The sequence below is a fragment of the Plectrocnemia conspersa genome, unplaced genomic scaffold, assembly GCF_051122295.1.
Source record: "Plectrocnemia conspersa isolate PC_06_02 unplaced genomic scaffold, ASM5112229v1 ptg000011l, whole genome shotgun sequence".
NCBI lineage: Eukaryota > Metazoa > Arthropoda > Insecta > Trichoptera > Polycentropodidae > Plectrocnemia > Plectrocnemia conspersa.
In genome coordinates, this window is record NW_028277175.1 from 18612090 (window position 1) to 18629078 (window position 16989).

Sequence of the window (16989 nt, forward strand, 5' to 3'; positions counted from 1 at the left end):
CTTTCATGTATTTGAGACGTCCAAAACATCTATCTATAACATAATTAAAAAATTAATATTTTAGCTATATTACTCAGCCATTTTAATTTATTTGATTGTAACGGTACAAACCTATAATTATAAAAGTATCTCTTAAAATATTTTTTTATATCAATAATAATTAAAACTTGATAAAGTCAAAATATCTAATTACTTTCGAATGCAACGCAGCAGCTGGAAATAGCAACGACGTATTTAGTGATAATGTGGCTAATGAACGTGCAGTATGTCAATGGTTTTCAAAGGTTTATTCTTGCGATTTTAATTTCGGAAATGAACCATTTTGGTGACATAAAACCTAAGTGAAAAATAATGAACTAGAATCTGTAGTTTAAGCGAAAACAACTCAAACTACGTGTGAATTTGCAGCATGGTTTATAATTATCACCAAAATTAATTTAAACCATTTGATGCGTGCTGCATGAATAATAGATTATTTGTATTATTTGCATTCATTCAAATTTAGCTTGAAAAGTGTCGAAACCGAAAAAATAAATAATGTTTGTGTGGTGGTCCAGCACTGGAATTACCCACTAAAGCTTCGTGACAACTTGTCAATTGATTACAGCGGATATCTACCACAAGTGCAGCCAATTAGGCAAAATAGTAAAGAAGATTTCGATTAAGTAGTTAAGAGTCAGTGAAGAGTCAAATAAGTTCTTTACAAATTGATTCTGGTGATTTTTTATACTATAATTCATATTTTTTATACTTTTTCCAATAATTTATTTCAATGTTTTCTTTAGCTTTGCGAAATTTGCATCTTTGTCGCCTAATAGACGCGTCTTCATCGACCTGAGACTGCCAAGCACGATCATCACAGCTAGAGGAGCACTGACTTCCAGACACTGTTCACTGCCACCTGCAAGACCTTTGAGGATCTTCCACGGACATCATCCCTGCGCCAGCTTTTCCACCACTGCTCGAAGAAAATGATACTCGCCCATCATAGTGACTCGCAATATATGTAATATAAACTAATAAATTGTTACTTGTCCACCTGCGTCTTACTGGCTGTGAAGTCACACCTCTTAAGGTTACCAAACCTTAAAAAATAATAACTTCTACAAAAATTCAATTGGAGATCACTGCTCGATATTTTAATTGTCAAAGCTTATATTTTTTCGGTATTACTACAACACAAGTAAAATGGTTTTACTGAAACTTTGTGCTGCATTTTTTAAGGAATGTTATTTAGATAAGTACATATGTATACTCTTCTATATTACAATATAGACTATATTTAAATATTACACCCAAATTACAACAACACAACACAACATTTCTTGTTGTTCAATAATTACTTTTTCAAAACCTAATTCCATATAAATAATATTTTCTCTAATTGATGATAATAATAAAAAGCTTGCTCATTTGCAATTAAGCTACCGAAGAATATTTAAAGCGCGATATGATATTTTTTTTAATATTCTTTTATACAATATATAGGCTTATTCTAATATTTTTTTCTGTGTTTTTAATTGAATTATTTTGTATGTTTTTCAGATAATGTGAACATATATAAATGACATATTTTAGATAAATTGTGAAAGCCATAATAAAGAAAGTTTTATATCAAGATGTTATCTAATCTATTACCTAGGGGATTTTATTTTTTTTAATTTTTTTACATAATTTTCCATGAGGTTTTTACATATATTTCTTGATATAAATCAACCATTTGGTAATTTTACGAAACATACGTGTTACTTTTTTATGCGTTTTTGTTTTAATTAGTTCTTACTATTATTTTTAATTTTTACCGACAAAATAAAATTCCTTAAAACAAAGTTGATCACCGTAACAAGCTGCGTATGAATATGTATCAATCAAAATTCTGTACGATTAGTTGTTAACTGTCACAAAAAAAATTTTTTTTATTTATTTTTCATTTTAAGTACGTACAATTTGCCTTCCCTTCGTCATGACAGTAAATATGTTACAGTGACAGTTGCTTAATGTAAGAATATACTCAAACATCAGATTTTTTAATCTGCTAAATCTGCTTTCAGGATGCAGATTAAAAAATTCAACCAAAAGTTTCTACAGTGTAATGTTGAAGGATATGATAAAACTGGAATTCATTCATAAATTCTTATTATAAAGTATCTGTTTTTGTGGTATTATTTTTATTTGCGAAATTTACATTTATAAAATAAATAATTAAATTTATTTGTTAAAAAATTAAGTTCAAGAAAATCAAAATAGCTTTTACAGCTAAAAATAATATTGATGATATGTATAAAATATTGATACAACAGCTTAATAAATAAACATTGGCATCGATAGCCCAATCAGATTTTTGTGAAAAATCTATAAAAAAGGAAGCTCATAATATCCATGTCATATTATTAATTTTCTAAAAAGTTAATGATTCAATTAAAATATACATCTATACATCACAATCGTGTATTAAGATACAATAAAGCTGTAACAGATAATTTATGTCGTCAAAATATTCTAAGCATAGTTTGTATTTGGACTATATTCTATTCGTCAGGTAATTTAGGTATTGTCCGTCCTGTTGACGTTGGTGTTGATGGTGTTATTGATATCGTTTTTGTTGGTATGTTTGTTGTAGTTATTGTTGTTAGCATTGTTAGCATTGTTAGCGTTGTTGGAGTCGTTGGAGTCGTTGGCTTTGTTGGCTTTGTTTGCTTTGTTATCTGAAAAGACTGTTGGTCGTCACCAAATACTTCCTTTTCACATATAAACAAAGCTTGAGTACTGCAGTTTACTGCACTGAGTTTTCCATTTCTAGTCATAGCTCCACAATGCTTACTACCTCCCATATTATCCGGTTCATTATCAGCCCACTCATGGTATCCAGTTTCCGATACTAATTGATCTAAAACATGGTAAAATAAAATAGAATAACACATCACTATTGCGCAAAAGAATATCAATGAATAATACTTTTGATCGTTGTATATCTGCCATTATTGATTAGGTCGTTAAAACCTAAATGAATAAAGCTTCCACTATTTTCTGTATGATTATTAAAAATTCTTATAAGTTCACTTGCTTCATCTACCCCATTGATAATAGCCAAGTACGACTCTTCAGCTTTGCAAAATTTATAAGCGTCCTGCCATTTCATAGGTGTCGTGTGTAATTTGTAGCAGCGATCTAATGCATATGCGTAAATATATTCTGCAAATATAATAAAAAAAATCATTAAAAAGCATGCTATTGAAAGCTTTAAAAGCATGATCCAATGAACAAAGAGATATTAAATATATCTACGAATAACATAATCTTCGCAATTACATATATACTACATTCAGTTCTCCAAAAAATTAAATAACTGTTATTTATTACTAAAAAACTCAATTTTAAACTGTCCTTATTATCGCAATCTTGCCATTTGTACACTTAATTACATCCAAAAAAACGTAAGACATAAATTGTATTTCGTGCTTATGTATATATGTATTTTTTTTAACTATTAAATTCTTTAGTTAGATACACTTATTCGAATCTGACTATTAGGACAAGTGATTCTAAAATATGACTTACTTAAAAAATAGTTTGAAATAGTAATGATGCACATACATATAAAAAAGTGTAATATCCTATTATAATTAAACCAATTTCTGGTAGTAATCTAAAAAATAGTTTATCAGTTACAAGTTATCAGTTGTAAGTTTATCAGTTATATTGCGCAGTTTTTTTATTCTTAGCATCGTTTCTATAAATATAAACGAATTGATGATAAATTACAACTTTATAAAATATTTTTTTAATGACACGGAAGACACAAATAGCTGGATTAGCAATTCACATGGCCATTTTCACTTTACATACAATACAATCACGCAGGTCTTAGAAGAAATTGCAGTGCTACTTAATAAAAACATATTGACTTAAAAAATGTAGTACAAACATATATAAGTGAAAGAGTTGGCTTTGGAATTTGCGTATCTTAGTTAATTTTATTTGGTTACGTCAGTGTTTTTACAATGGTATTCACACCATCTCATTATTGTAGTTAAAATCACTTTATGTTAATATAATTTTAATATTCTTGAGTTACTTTTATTTCTTATAAAATATACGATATTTGTAATACGTACCTAAATCAAAATTTTCGCAGAGCTCGTTTCTATGTAAGTTTTCCAGTTCTCTTTTACAGATTGGATAAAAATTATGATTGCACGGCACATCGTTACTAAGTCCATTTCTGTCAACCACCACACAATCTTCGTCGTAGCTGTTATTCGCATAAGCACGATTGTTTGGCTCTCCAACTGTCCACTTCCAATAAACTTTATTTATAGGTATATCTGGAGGTTGAAGTATAGCAAAATAAATATATACATTTAATTTAATTTAATTTTAATGTTATACCGTATAGAGCTGTGTATTCGCCTTCTACATTTACGTCGTAAATTCCGTTCCAAAAATAATTCATTTTTGCAGAAGCCAGTTTTAAAACATCGTCTAGTTCTTTCTTAGATAGAGGAACGAGCAGCTTACTCCCTTCAGCTTTGCACAATGTCAATGCATTTGAGAACGTGAGCTTCGATTTGTACACCTTATAAAACGCCTGGGAATCGGCAATGTATGTATAATCTCGTCTATAATATTCTGTAAAACATAGTTAAATTTGCATATAAATTTTAGTATTTAAATTATGATCTTGAAATTTGAATAGTATTTAAAACGTTGTATGTTATGACTGAAATCAACATATTTTTACAAATTAGTAGTGAACAAGATAAACAACCATAAGTTGTATTCTTGCTATATTTTTTCAATTTTTATATGTGTATCGATATCGATACTCGAGTTCTCCTTTGCAATAAAATTATGCTTAAGGGTTATTTTTTAATATAAAAATCTGAAAAATGCATTTTCATAATAATCAGCAATCAAGAAATATCATCGACAACCGTTGATTAACTTATAAAAAATTAACACACCAATATCTTTTATGAAACAATAGTTTTAGCATTAAATTTTTCAATTGGCTTTGAAAAAATATGTCATTGCGTAATTAATCTAGATTTTAATTTTTGCAACTTCTTCGTCCTTGTGCTTACCAATAACATAAAAATTAAAATTTAAATTTTACGTTTAATGTTTTAAAATAGTGCTTCTTATTTATTTTATTGTATTGCTACGGAAATACTACATATTAATCAGTAACATTTTTCTAAAACAATATAAACTGCTATATCGTGACACTCGCTCACACAGACGCAAGGACACAAGGCCGCACCTGGCGAAGCGAACTTACAACAGGCCAATTATTTTCACTCACTATTAGTGACAACAAAATTAGCGTCAGAAATATGGCTTACTTAGTCAGAAAAAGACATTTATTTTTAAGGATTTTTTATATAAAATTAATAAAAATATTAAAGCATTTTTTTTTAATGTCAATGAGATGCATTATTTTCCAAATATATATATACATATATATATAACAATTGCTTCAATAATAATTTAGATTTATATGAAACACGATTACATAGTTGTTTTGCGATCAACTTATTGGCATATTGGTATATTATACGTAAATTTTCATTATTAATATTAAATTCTATCTAATATGTTTATTTTTTAATTAAATAATAACGTTAATAATTTAATTATTATAAATACGTACATATGTACTATGTATATATAATATAATTCAATATAATAAAAAAGTTATTTTTTAACCGCCAGGTCTAAGAACTTCAAAGAAACATTAGCATGCAACTTTTTATTCCATGAGATAATATGATCACATGGAAATGAAAAGTTGAGAATGTCGTATTTTAAAAAACTATATTACATTTTAATATTTATATTATACATACATTCGTTATCAGTAATTTTAATTATTGATAAAATACCGCACATCATCCGTAAAAATGATAAAATATTAATACTATAACCTATATCTTATAATATGTTATTAACTAAATAACAACAACACACCTCCAGCTGATAAAGATGAAGAAATCCATATGTATAGAAAAAACAATCGCTTTAACATTCTGCGGCAATACTACCACCTTGAAGTCTTGTTTGATACTGAATTCATACGCTATTTTTGATTCGCCAAACTGGTTTTTGCCTGTATATTTTTACAACTTAAAAATCAACTATGTATATGATATGCTCTATCACATGTACATACAAATACAAGCGGTTTTTTTACTTAAATACCAAACATAAATAAATGTATTTATAATATGTAAATAAATTCAGAGTGCAAGGCAAAATAAAAGTTTTTACTTGGGTGTCAGCATTTCCGTTTATATTCAACAGTATACATGATTTTTTTAAATTTAATAGCTTCAATTGCAGCAATCTGCTTTTAGTGTGCTTTAAATATAATAGCCCAAAAAAAAAGTTTAGTAATGACAATACTAATAAACACATTTATAGAATATTAATAAATAATAAGTAATTCTAAATAATTATCGATTTTTTTATTGATTAAAAAAAAAACACTTTTAAAAGTATATTTTATTTAAATGCTTTAAAATAAAATTTTATTTTAAAGATAAACCAATCTCCCACCCCTCGATAAATTTACTTTGCTTCCATTTCTACAGCCATGGCATCATCGTCTATCTTTGTTGGTCTTTCACATCTATGACTATTCTTGATATCATAAATACATTAGAAATTGCTTAAACTATTTTTGACATTTACGATTGTTTTTAGTAGTTTTAGTTAAAAATTTAATTTTTAACTAAAACTACTACAGTAACTCGAAATTTTGTATTAATTTTTCACTTAGTAAAAATTATTCTATTGTATTGTTTAGTGGCTTATTTTTTTTAATATAGGAATGTGAAGTCCAGATGCACACTAACACAAATGTAACAAAATATGTACTCAGGTATTAACGCTCAAAGCAAGACTGTTAAAACTTAAGATAAAAAACAAAATTCATGGAATTACCTAATATGAATTTTCGCATATATCAAAAATATTTGATGGCTTCATTTTTGCTTAAAAATAATATATGTAAAGGTAATTTATGTTGTAAGCATTATTTATCTAATAAACTGCAGATAACTTAACAAAATGGTAAGTAAAGCCTATCAAGTGTTTTAAACAATCATTATTTACAGATATTAGTATGTATTTAAAATAATAAAACATTACCTTAAATTGTAAAACACATAGGAATCAATAAGAACACAAAAATTAATTGCTTAAGCATCGTTGCCACAACACAGCTACCTTGAGCACTTGCTCAATAATGAATCAATACACATGAAGAACTGGTTTTTTGTTAATTTTACGTTTTCAAAGTAGAAAGAAAAAAATATTTTTTTATATAAAGACATACATGCATCGTGTTATAAAAATCGTCATATAAACAGTAATGATTTTATATATTTTTCTTTGAATAAAAATAAGTTCTCTGTGTTTCTCACAATATAAATTCACTAAATTGTCGCATTTTTAACGATTGTAATACACATAAAGAAGGTTTAAATTTGTGTTTAAAAACAATGTTAAATAAGTTAAGAAGTTATAATATAAGCTAATAATATAATCGTCTCAATCAAATTTACACCTGAGAATCACTTTAATTAAATTTACACCAAAGGCTTATTAATAAATATTTTTTATGCGCAGGCAATGTAAAAAATAACGCGATCATTAATCTTTTGACGTGATACTTTTTTCAGCCATTGAGTCGAGAAGAAGAAACAAAATTTATTTAACACCAAAAGTTTCCATAAAGGGCTCGTCTTTTGCGCAGTCAGGTACCAGGGAGTACATAAAGCGAGGATAGCATCTTCATTCAAATCTGTCAACTTACCCAATCTATTCCCTTTTGAGAAGGCAGAGTTTCGTAGACGCGAGAGAGGAGCAAAGAAAAAGAAGTGAAAAAAGAAAACTATTATTACATTACGCACCGAGTTTTTGTATCGACCATGAGACCTTCTTTTCAATGGTGTGAGAGGTTAGCGCTTGGGAAAAATAAATCTTACAACGCTTGTGGCCCTTCATCTGTAAAACTTTCACCGCCATTTAATTTAGATAAATCATCGTTCAAGAGATTTTTTTAATTATTTTTCACTAAGCGATTTGTTGTTTTCTTTTTCACTTTCATTCTAAGAATATTAAGCTTAAGCTTAATTTTGAACCGCACTGATCCAATACACATGAAGCATTGGTTTTTCAATGAAGTATAAACAAAATAATATGTAAAGCCCTTGCCTTGAAATTAAGTTATCTGTGTTTATCACAACAAAATTCACTACGTTGTTGTGTTTTTCTCAATTGTAATACATAATAACATTGTTTGAATTTGTAACGGTGCTAAATAAATTAAATTGTTATATGATAAGTAACTAAATAGTTTTTGGCCTGTCTTTAAAGTTAATACTAGAATCGTCAAAATACACCTAAGAATCATTTATTAATAAATATTTCATAAATTATAAAACAATGTCACAAATGAAGGTTGTTATGCGTAGACTTCGAAGAAAATAAAAAAGGTTAACATTAATCTAAAGAAAGTATGTGTATTGTGTCTTTTGACGTGATACTTTTTTCGGCCATTGAGTCGCGAAGAAGAAACAAAATTTATTTAACACCAAAAGTTTCCATAAAGGGCTCGTCTTCCGCGCAGTCAGGTACTAGGGAATACATAAAGCGAGGATAGCATCTCCATTCAAATCAGTCAACTTATCCAATCTATTCCCCTTTGAGAAAGCAGAGCTTTGTAGCCGCGAGAGAAGAGCAAAGAAAAAAAGTGAAAAAATAAAAACTTTTATTACATTTCGCACCGAGTTTTTGTATCGGCGATGAGACATTCTTTTCAAGAGTGGGAGAGGTTAACGCTTGAGAAAAATAAATTTTACAACGCCTGCAGCCCTTCATCCGTAAAACTTTCGCCGCCATTTAATTTAGATAAATCATTGTTTTTTTTCATTATTTTTCGCTAAGCGATTTGTTGTTTTCTTTTTTATTTTCATTCCGAGAACATTAAATGTTTTTCGCGTGAAGCTTGGGCTTAATTTTGAACCGCAAAACAAATCCATGACGCTTATTAACAATATTTAAGCTTTGTTTGCTTTAAACAAATATAAATCGAATTTTTAATTGGAAATATTCAGTTTTTCTTAATTGTTAACAAATAGTAAAATAAATATTTTATTTTAAATAATTCTAATATGTATTATTAAGTATATAGCTAATTAGCAGAGAGGTAGTTACAATTGCATGTTGAAACAAATACATAAACTAGTCTACTATCAAAGTTACAAATTACAATAAAACAACGGGATCAACTTTCTGTTCTGAGGCCAACAAAACCAACGTTTTGCAAACTGCAGATCTCTATGTCTACTGCAGATTGCAGGAGCAGCTCAGAGTCAAGGCTGGCAAGTACGCAAGTAAAATAGAAATCGTCCTGATGGTTGAATACTTAGATATCCTCCTCTGAAACACATTGACTTGGAATTCTCGTTGAATCCGATATAAAACTAAATAACTTGAACTATCTGATTTGTGAGTACAAAATTTATATTATCGTAGTCACCGAAACAGATTTTAAACCACTTGTAAACATAGGAACCATCTCTCATGTTGTGATATTTGTAAATAAATTAATAAAACACGGGTGCATAAACACTAACACAACTAGCCTAAAAACCTTTACGATGCAAATTAAACATAAAAACAAGATAATAATAATTATCGCAGGGTATAGTTCCCCAAGATATGCATTGACCTGTAATGATCTCGATGCGGTGTTTGCTCTTGGGCACTCGGTTATTTTAACCGTAGATCTCAACGCCAGACACGTGCATTGGAATCGATCCAAGACGACGCTTTTTTAACTACTTGCATGACACCGATACAGGACGACCTAGCGGTTTGGGCCAAACATTTTTTGATCATTACAATATGTATGACCCAAATAAATCAGAACAATCTGATTCAAATTAATAAAAACATTCCTAACGTAAACCAAATTAAATTTGTTTGATTATTTATATATTACAAAAATTTCATTGTCGCGTGATATGCGTCAGATTAATGAGCTACAAAAGGTAAGCAGAATCAATACCTACGAATAAATAATAAAAAATACAAACTGAAATCAGGTTGTCAGTTCTTGATATCATTGGTGACATCAGCGAACAATCATTAAATGATATTTACTCATAAATGCAATAGAAATTTAAAAACACTACGCTGCATAAGAAATTCGAGCTCAGGTATTAGTCACAAATTTTATCACTCATTTGTCGTGCTGTCGTGTGTCACGCTGATTAGATTGTTTTATATTGTAATAATTTAGCTGATCATTATCTATAATTTTAATTTTATCAAATTAAAATGACTTTTGATAAGTAGTGCTGAATACTAAATTTAGATTAATGTCTAAAACATGCACTTTTGTATACAAAATGTAAGTTAAATAGTCATTTTTTTTTAATATGCAATGTACGGTATTATTATCTTTGTATGTATACACTCTTCGTCGAGCTGTTGTAATTACAAGCGACGGAGATGAGAACATTTCGCAAAAATATTGTCCTCGTCTGAGTCGTTGGAGTGGTTCGTGTTGTCTTCTCGAGTGTAACTAACCTGAAGCGGTATTATATAGTGTTAAGAAATCCCCAGACAGACATTCTCCTTTGTGCTTTCTACGTTTGCGTTTTTTTAACTTTCGCCGTTAGCGTTTCCATTATCAAGAGCAACTTGCATTTGAACAAGGGCTGATTTTTGTTCTATTTCACCGAGTTTATGGTAATTAAGACGAATGTTTCGAATTGTTTCTACAGGGCAACCGAATATATACCCGCAGAAGCCTTGCGAAATAAAAATTACTCAATTAAGCTTTATTGCTACTGCGCAGTGTCAGATTTTATTTAAAGTAAATGAGTTGATATTACACGTGGCAAAAGTTATGAACAATGGTTCCCTTGAGAAAGACACGAGAGCCGCACATCGAGAAGTTGCCTTTATGAAATGTTCCTCTGAAAAGTGAATATTTTAGTCTATACACATCTGTTGTTATTTTAATGATTTAAGGAAATTAATAATATCACTATTAAGGTATAAGATTTAACTTACATCAATTATATAAAAAATATTGAATAAAAATCATACTCGGATTATTTTTTGGGCAATTAATTAAAATGATAATAATGTCAATACCGGTATTGACTGTTTTTCTCTCGGTAGTAACGGTATTGTTGCAATACCTGCTACGTTAATGTATAGAAACAGTATCCCGTGAGTATTTTTACTGTGCGGCGCAATCAAATTTGCATGCAATGTTTGTAAGATGTCCTATTACTTCACGTTGGAAGCCCCCAAGCGACCGGAAATAGAAGAACTGCATGGGGCATACATGGGAGTGTTATTTGCAATTCCGCACGGAGCGGAAGTGCGATGGCTTTCGCGGTCAAAAGCGAGACCAGATAACGAAACGGAAGCGCGCATGACACGTGTGAATGAGCCTTTATGTATGTACATATATAGCACAAGTGGACTCATTACGTGTCGTTCGAAACTTTTTGCAACATCGGCCACCGCAAATAGCGTTGGACGTATGCCAGGGCAGCGCGGCTTTACTACTTTGCACCACTACCAAATTTTCATATGTGCAATGCAGAAGTTGTAGCGCTCCAAATTAACCATAAGCGCCTTTAATGCGGAAAAAACCGAGATTTTTTTATTGAACTTGTGTTGCAAAAGATATTAATAAATAAAAATATACATTTGCAATTAAAGATACCCGCTTTGGGAACTCATTAAAATGCTTCATAACGTTACTAAAAATATTAACATGTAATTTTCAGTATTCACTTTTATAGAATTTTCTTACTTGTGGGGATTATATTTTACATACTTAAAAAATAATCATTATCGATTTTTATTCAGATCTAAGTTATGATTTTATTTTATTACTTATTAAAACTTATTTTATTTTTAAATTATTAATTCAAAAAAATGTTATATTATATATATGAAAAAAAAATATTTATTAAAAATTAAATCAACTAAATCAAAATCAATACACATAAAAATGGTCACGCGACTTAAAATATGTTAAAAAACATATACATACAAAAGTGGTATAAGTCACTGATTATTAACTTTTTTAATTAGTAATTATTATATATTTATATTTCCAATCCATCATTACAGTGTAGGCTTACTTGGTATTAAATTTATTATTATATATTTTATTACTTTTATTTTTTGTATGCGCAATCATCTATTTTCGCTGTGTAAGATTTTCGTGTGCGCAATATTTGTTTGCGCAATAATCACCGAACTGTTTATAAGCATAAAACCCATGTAAAAGACCCCCAAAAGTATTTATTTGCAAATTCAACAAATAAAGTTTTTAGGCGCAAAACACTTGTAAGAAACCTCAGAAACTTTTACAACTTTTTTGTGATTCAACAAATACAGGCTTAGCCATAATGTGGGGCACTCCAATAAATGTATTATAACTTAAAAAATCATCAAAATATAAATAAAAACGACTAAGGTTTATTATTTTAATATTTTTAATATTTAGTACTCACCAATAGCATTAATTAAAGCTGCAACTCTTTTTGCATCTTCCATCTGCACTTTTTCTCGCAGCTCAATTTTAGACTTACAGTTGTGTTGGCCAACTTTTCCTTTTAGTTTTGATCAAAAATTCTTTACAGAATTTAAATCTGGTGACTGAGCAGGGCATTTTAAAAGCGGCAAGCTCTTTGACGCAAACCAATCTCTGCTTTTTCGTGAAGTATGGCACGGAGCGTTATCTTGCTGGAATCAGATAGTAGGAATCCATTAAAGTAGATTCTAACACTGAAATATAAATGTCACTATTCACACTACCCCTGCAAGTGTATAAGTTTCCTATTCCTGCTGCTGTCGTGCAACTCCAGACCATACCGCTTCCGCCTGCATATTTGACTTTGAGTGCTACGTAATCAGCTAGATATTCTTCTCCTCGTGCCCCATTATTAAGGCCAATGCTCAATATAGCCTTTTATACAAGTTTTTTATGCTTAATATACTCATCCAAAAAAAATACAAAAATTAAAACTAAGCGTTGAAGTACTGTCAAACTATTTTTTTATAAAGGCCTATGCTTCCTGACTACAACAATACAGAGCTTCTTTCTATATTTCTCAAGGTTTGTGTATTATGATTGGTCACTATATCTTGATTAATTGAATAGAGCATCTGTAATATATTTTATAAAATAAAGTTTCCCGACACAAAATCAAAATCAAAAAAAGGTTGCACATATATTTAAATAAAAAAATGATAATATTTATATGATATGTATCAAGGTTTCTTAATATTTTATACTGTAGTGTAGCATTGCAAGCACAATCACATTTACGATTATTTGTAAAATATTAAATACGGTTACTTTTTATATAAGTATACAACATTTCTACAAGATAATGAAGACTCACATATGTTTTCATTTTTTATCGCAATTAGAATATTAGTGATTTTTGTAATTATAATTTTACAAGATCAGATTTACCAAACATATCTAATCTATTCATGTTAAGCAACAAATAAAATGATATAAATTGTTAAATAATATATTGCACAAAAATATATTCATAAAATAAATTGCTTCCATCGTAGCTAGATGTTATGGTAGTAAATGTTGAAAAATGCATTGGCAATTCTTATCTTTGAATTAGGTTATTATGACACTACTACTGCGTTTCCTACAATAATAATTTCGTTACCCAGTAAGAGAAATTTAAAGTATTATTAGAGTATATATAATGAATCTTTTTTATTAATAAGTTAATCAAAACTTAAGCATACCTTGGTTCAATAGCGATTTTCACTTGAAACAAGAACTAAAATATTTCTCATGAATTATTCAACGAAATCATTACATTCCTTTTCGCCTAAACATCTAAGCGCTACATTTAACTTTAACGTGCTCTTGAAACAATAAATTAATTATTGGGCACTTCAAATATCTTAATTACTTCCGCAAGATTTAATTCTAAACCAGAATACAATTTTCAATATCATATTATTCTTAGTATTTATAAATCGATCTAGTATTTTGAAAATTAGATTAATGCCAGCCAGGTAAATGTATTATTTAAACCATGGTTCAAATATAAAAATCGCACTTGTAAGATAAACAAATAGATAAAAGTGGAAAAGAATAGCTTGCCCCTATATCGATGATTAATTATTTTATTTTTAATTTGAAGACAGTTCTGCTAACGATGACATGGAAAAAATACTATTTGATTGATATATTTACTAAGGATGTATTATAAAATTTAATTCGAAAAAATGCTGTATTATTTTGAGGAAATTATTTGCATGATTTAGTAAGTGTAAATAAACTCGAGAGCATTCCAGTGACATATGGTTACAGTATCATGATGTAAATGTCAACACCAATAAACGAAGCAATCGAAGTACTGCTGTATTTTATTACAAACGTGAATAATAGATGATAAAGATCAAGTGGACGTTATCAAGTTAAATGGTAAAATAAAAATGGTCGCTTTAAAGTTGTCTAATAAATTGTTTTTTAATAAATTAAATTAAATAAAAATAATTTCGATTAAATATTTTTTAACACATATGGTACAGAATTATAGTAAATATATATGTTTAACATTGTGCTGCAAAAATATGTTTTTTTAATAACAAATAAGCTAAAAGAATTAAAAAAAAAAAAAAAAAAAAATATTTTACTTTAACTGTAGCGACCGTTGCTACGACTCATGAGATAACGACGTTGCTTGGAACTATATTTAAACTGATTTTCAACGTTTTTCGATACCATTGCTTCTGAGAATTTTTTAGAATTTTATTTCCGAGAATATCTCTCTGATAGGCGCCAGGAATATTAATGTTTTTAAGTCAAACCATTAAAATATTAAATAATACATTTATTTAATAATACACATAAGGTTCAAAAGCATTCGTAATTTAAAATGCTTGCTATGCCATAACCAAGTAATAAAATAAAATATTTTATAGATTATTCATATATCGAACATTTATTTTATGCAATTTTTTTATTTATTCCAGAGTTTGTTACAATACTTTATAATAATAAAAAAAGCATATGAAACACTATCTCATTAGAGAAGAGACCCAGGAGTGTTATTAATCCGATCTATAGCGTTTCAAGCAATAAAATTTGATGTTCTACAATCTACAGCATCTGCTCGGCGCGCTAATAGCTTATCTCACAATTTAACTCGGCGTTTGTCTTTGAAAATCTTTTGTACTATGTTTGTCTGCTATCGGCTTGTCGCCCTTTCGCCGATCCGCGGAATGTGTTCGCGATTGCCGTTTAATGCCTAACGACCTCGGATGCCCCATTAAAACGAATTAAACCCCAGACTGTTACGCCCCACTATATACCCTGCAAATACTACTTCTACTCGTACTTCTACAAACAAAGACGATGGAGAATCTTGCGACTTGGGATTTGCACGCGAGGCGAGGCACACTTGGGGGGGTTCTTTTGTGATGCTTCTGAAAACCACAATTATGCCAGTGGAACAATAAAAAGATATCTTTTGCATTTTGCACGTCAGATTGTTGTTTCTTAATTGATATAAATATTCATAACGTACTATATAATAATATTTATGTTGAAGTAAATTCCACCAATTTTAATAGTGCTTTCTCAGAAAAAACTTACTACACCTAAGGAATATCACAACACAATCAAAACCTTAAGGTTAATATAAAGCTGTTTAGATCCACCTAAACCATGCAGTGGAATTGTTTGTGAAGACTTATGCGATTGAGTTTTTAACGATCCTTACTTATATTCAATTACCGAGATAGAAAAAATAAAAAATTGCGATAATCATATTTAATAAACAACATAATAGGCACACAAAAAGAATAAATATTTTATAGAATATATATTGAATTCTATTTATCTGACCGCATTACGAATGATAAATGTTGAAATGTATCGCGTCCGGTGTCAAAAGCTGAAAACTGCACTTGGAATGCAATATTGGTAGCAGCGTCAGCAAATTTCTATTGAATCGCTTATTGAAAGAAAAATCGCTTCTTTCCCGTCAACTTTATATAAAATATTTTCCAGAACTCTTGGATGATGGATGATCTCGATTCAATAATGCACCATGTATTATAAACTTTCTAACGGAGTAAAATACCACAAGTTGATGCTTTCGACCAACGAAGTATAATACTAATTTTATATAAATTGTATTAATAAAAACATTTGCGAAATATAAATAAAAATATATTCCGGTTTTATTGAATTTTATAAAACGCTTTGACCCGATTTTGGACCGATATTGGTTTATTTGTTTTTTACACCGGGTGTTTTGAAGCATCTCCACCATAAATAGTGATGGTAAATATAAGCTCTTGAAATATAAATTATATCTCTCTTAAATTACAGCTAAAGGAGTGTCAATCCATGTTTTTTAGTCTAGAGCTAACAGTCAATTTAGACTATACTTTAAAATATTTTCTATCAACACATTATTACGATAAGTTGAGGACGATAGTAATTATTTAATTCTTAACGCCATTAGTAATTTATATGCTTTTCTGAGAGCAATTTAAAATGTCGATAAATCGATTAAAAGAATTCTGAGCTTTTTATATTTTAATTAAATATATTTCCACTTAAATTTCCCGAGGGTTCTATGTACTTACATAGTAACTAGAAATATTTTATTGAATGTGAGCTCGTGATGATTCATTATTAACGAAAATAATTAAATTGTGATAGTTCTACAGTTGAGCAGTAAAAATAAAAACTTTCAGCAGCATGCTGAATAACTTAAAGTATTTTCGTCTAGGGAGTGATTAAAAGTTCTCGAGACTTTCTAGTACACACTCTCAAAAACTTAAGGTATTCATTCGTATGTGGCAGGACTCTCGTCTTGAAAGTTAAAGTCGTTCAGAAATAGTGCTTTTTATTTATGTATTATTATAAACGTACGTCTCTTTTTATATTAT

At 29.2% G+C, this 16989-nt stretch overlaps 1 protein-coding gene and 1 long non-coding RNA gene across 3 annotated transcripts; one reads left to right on the plus strand and one right to left on the minus strand.

The window, feature by feature from the left end:
- The first annotated feature begins 113 nt into the window (after positions 1–113).
- On the plus strand, positions 114–1036 carry LOC148229783 (uncharacterized). The gene is made up of 2 exons (XR_015811261.1): positions 114–716; positions 786–1036. It is a non-coding gene; the product is annotated as an uncharacterized LOC148229783 (long non-coding RNA).
- A 1115-nt stretch (positions 1037–2151) lies between these two features.
- On the minus strand, positions 2152–6068 carry LOC148229784 (uncharacterized). 2 transcript variants are annotated; one of them, XM_088196434.1, is made up of 5 exons: positions 5971–6068; positions 4390–4629; positions 4116–4325; positions 2956–3192; positions 2152–2887 (listed from the first exon to the last, which is right to left on the minus strand). In XM_088196434.1, exons 1-5 carry the CDS (start codon positions 6026–6028, stop codon positions 2529–2531), a joined length of 1104 nt encoding a protein of 367 aa, XP_088052560.1. In that variant the 5' UTR covers positions 6029–6068; the 3' UTR covers positions 2152–2528. The 2 variants fall into 2 exon arrangements, with proteins under 2 accessions (XP_088052560.1, XP_088052561.1); XM_088196435.1 differs by having other exon boundaries at positions 5928–6068.
- Positions 6069–16989: the final 10921 nt, after the last annotated feature.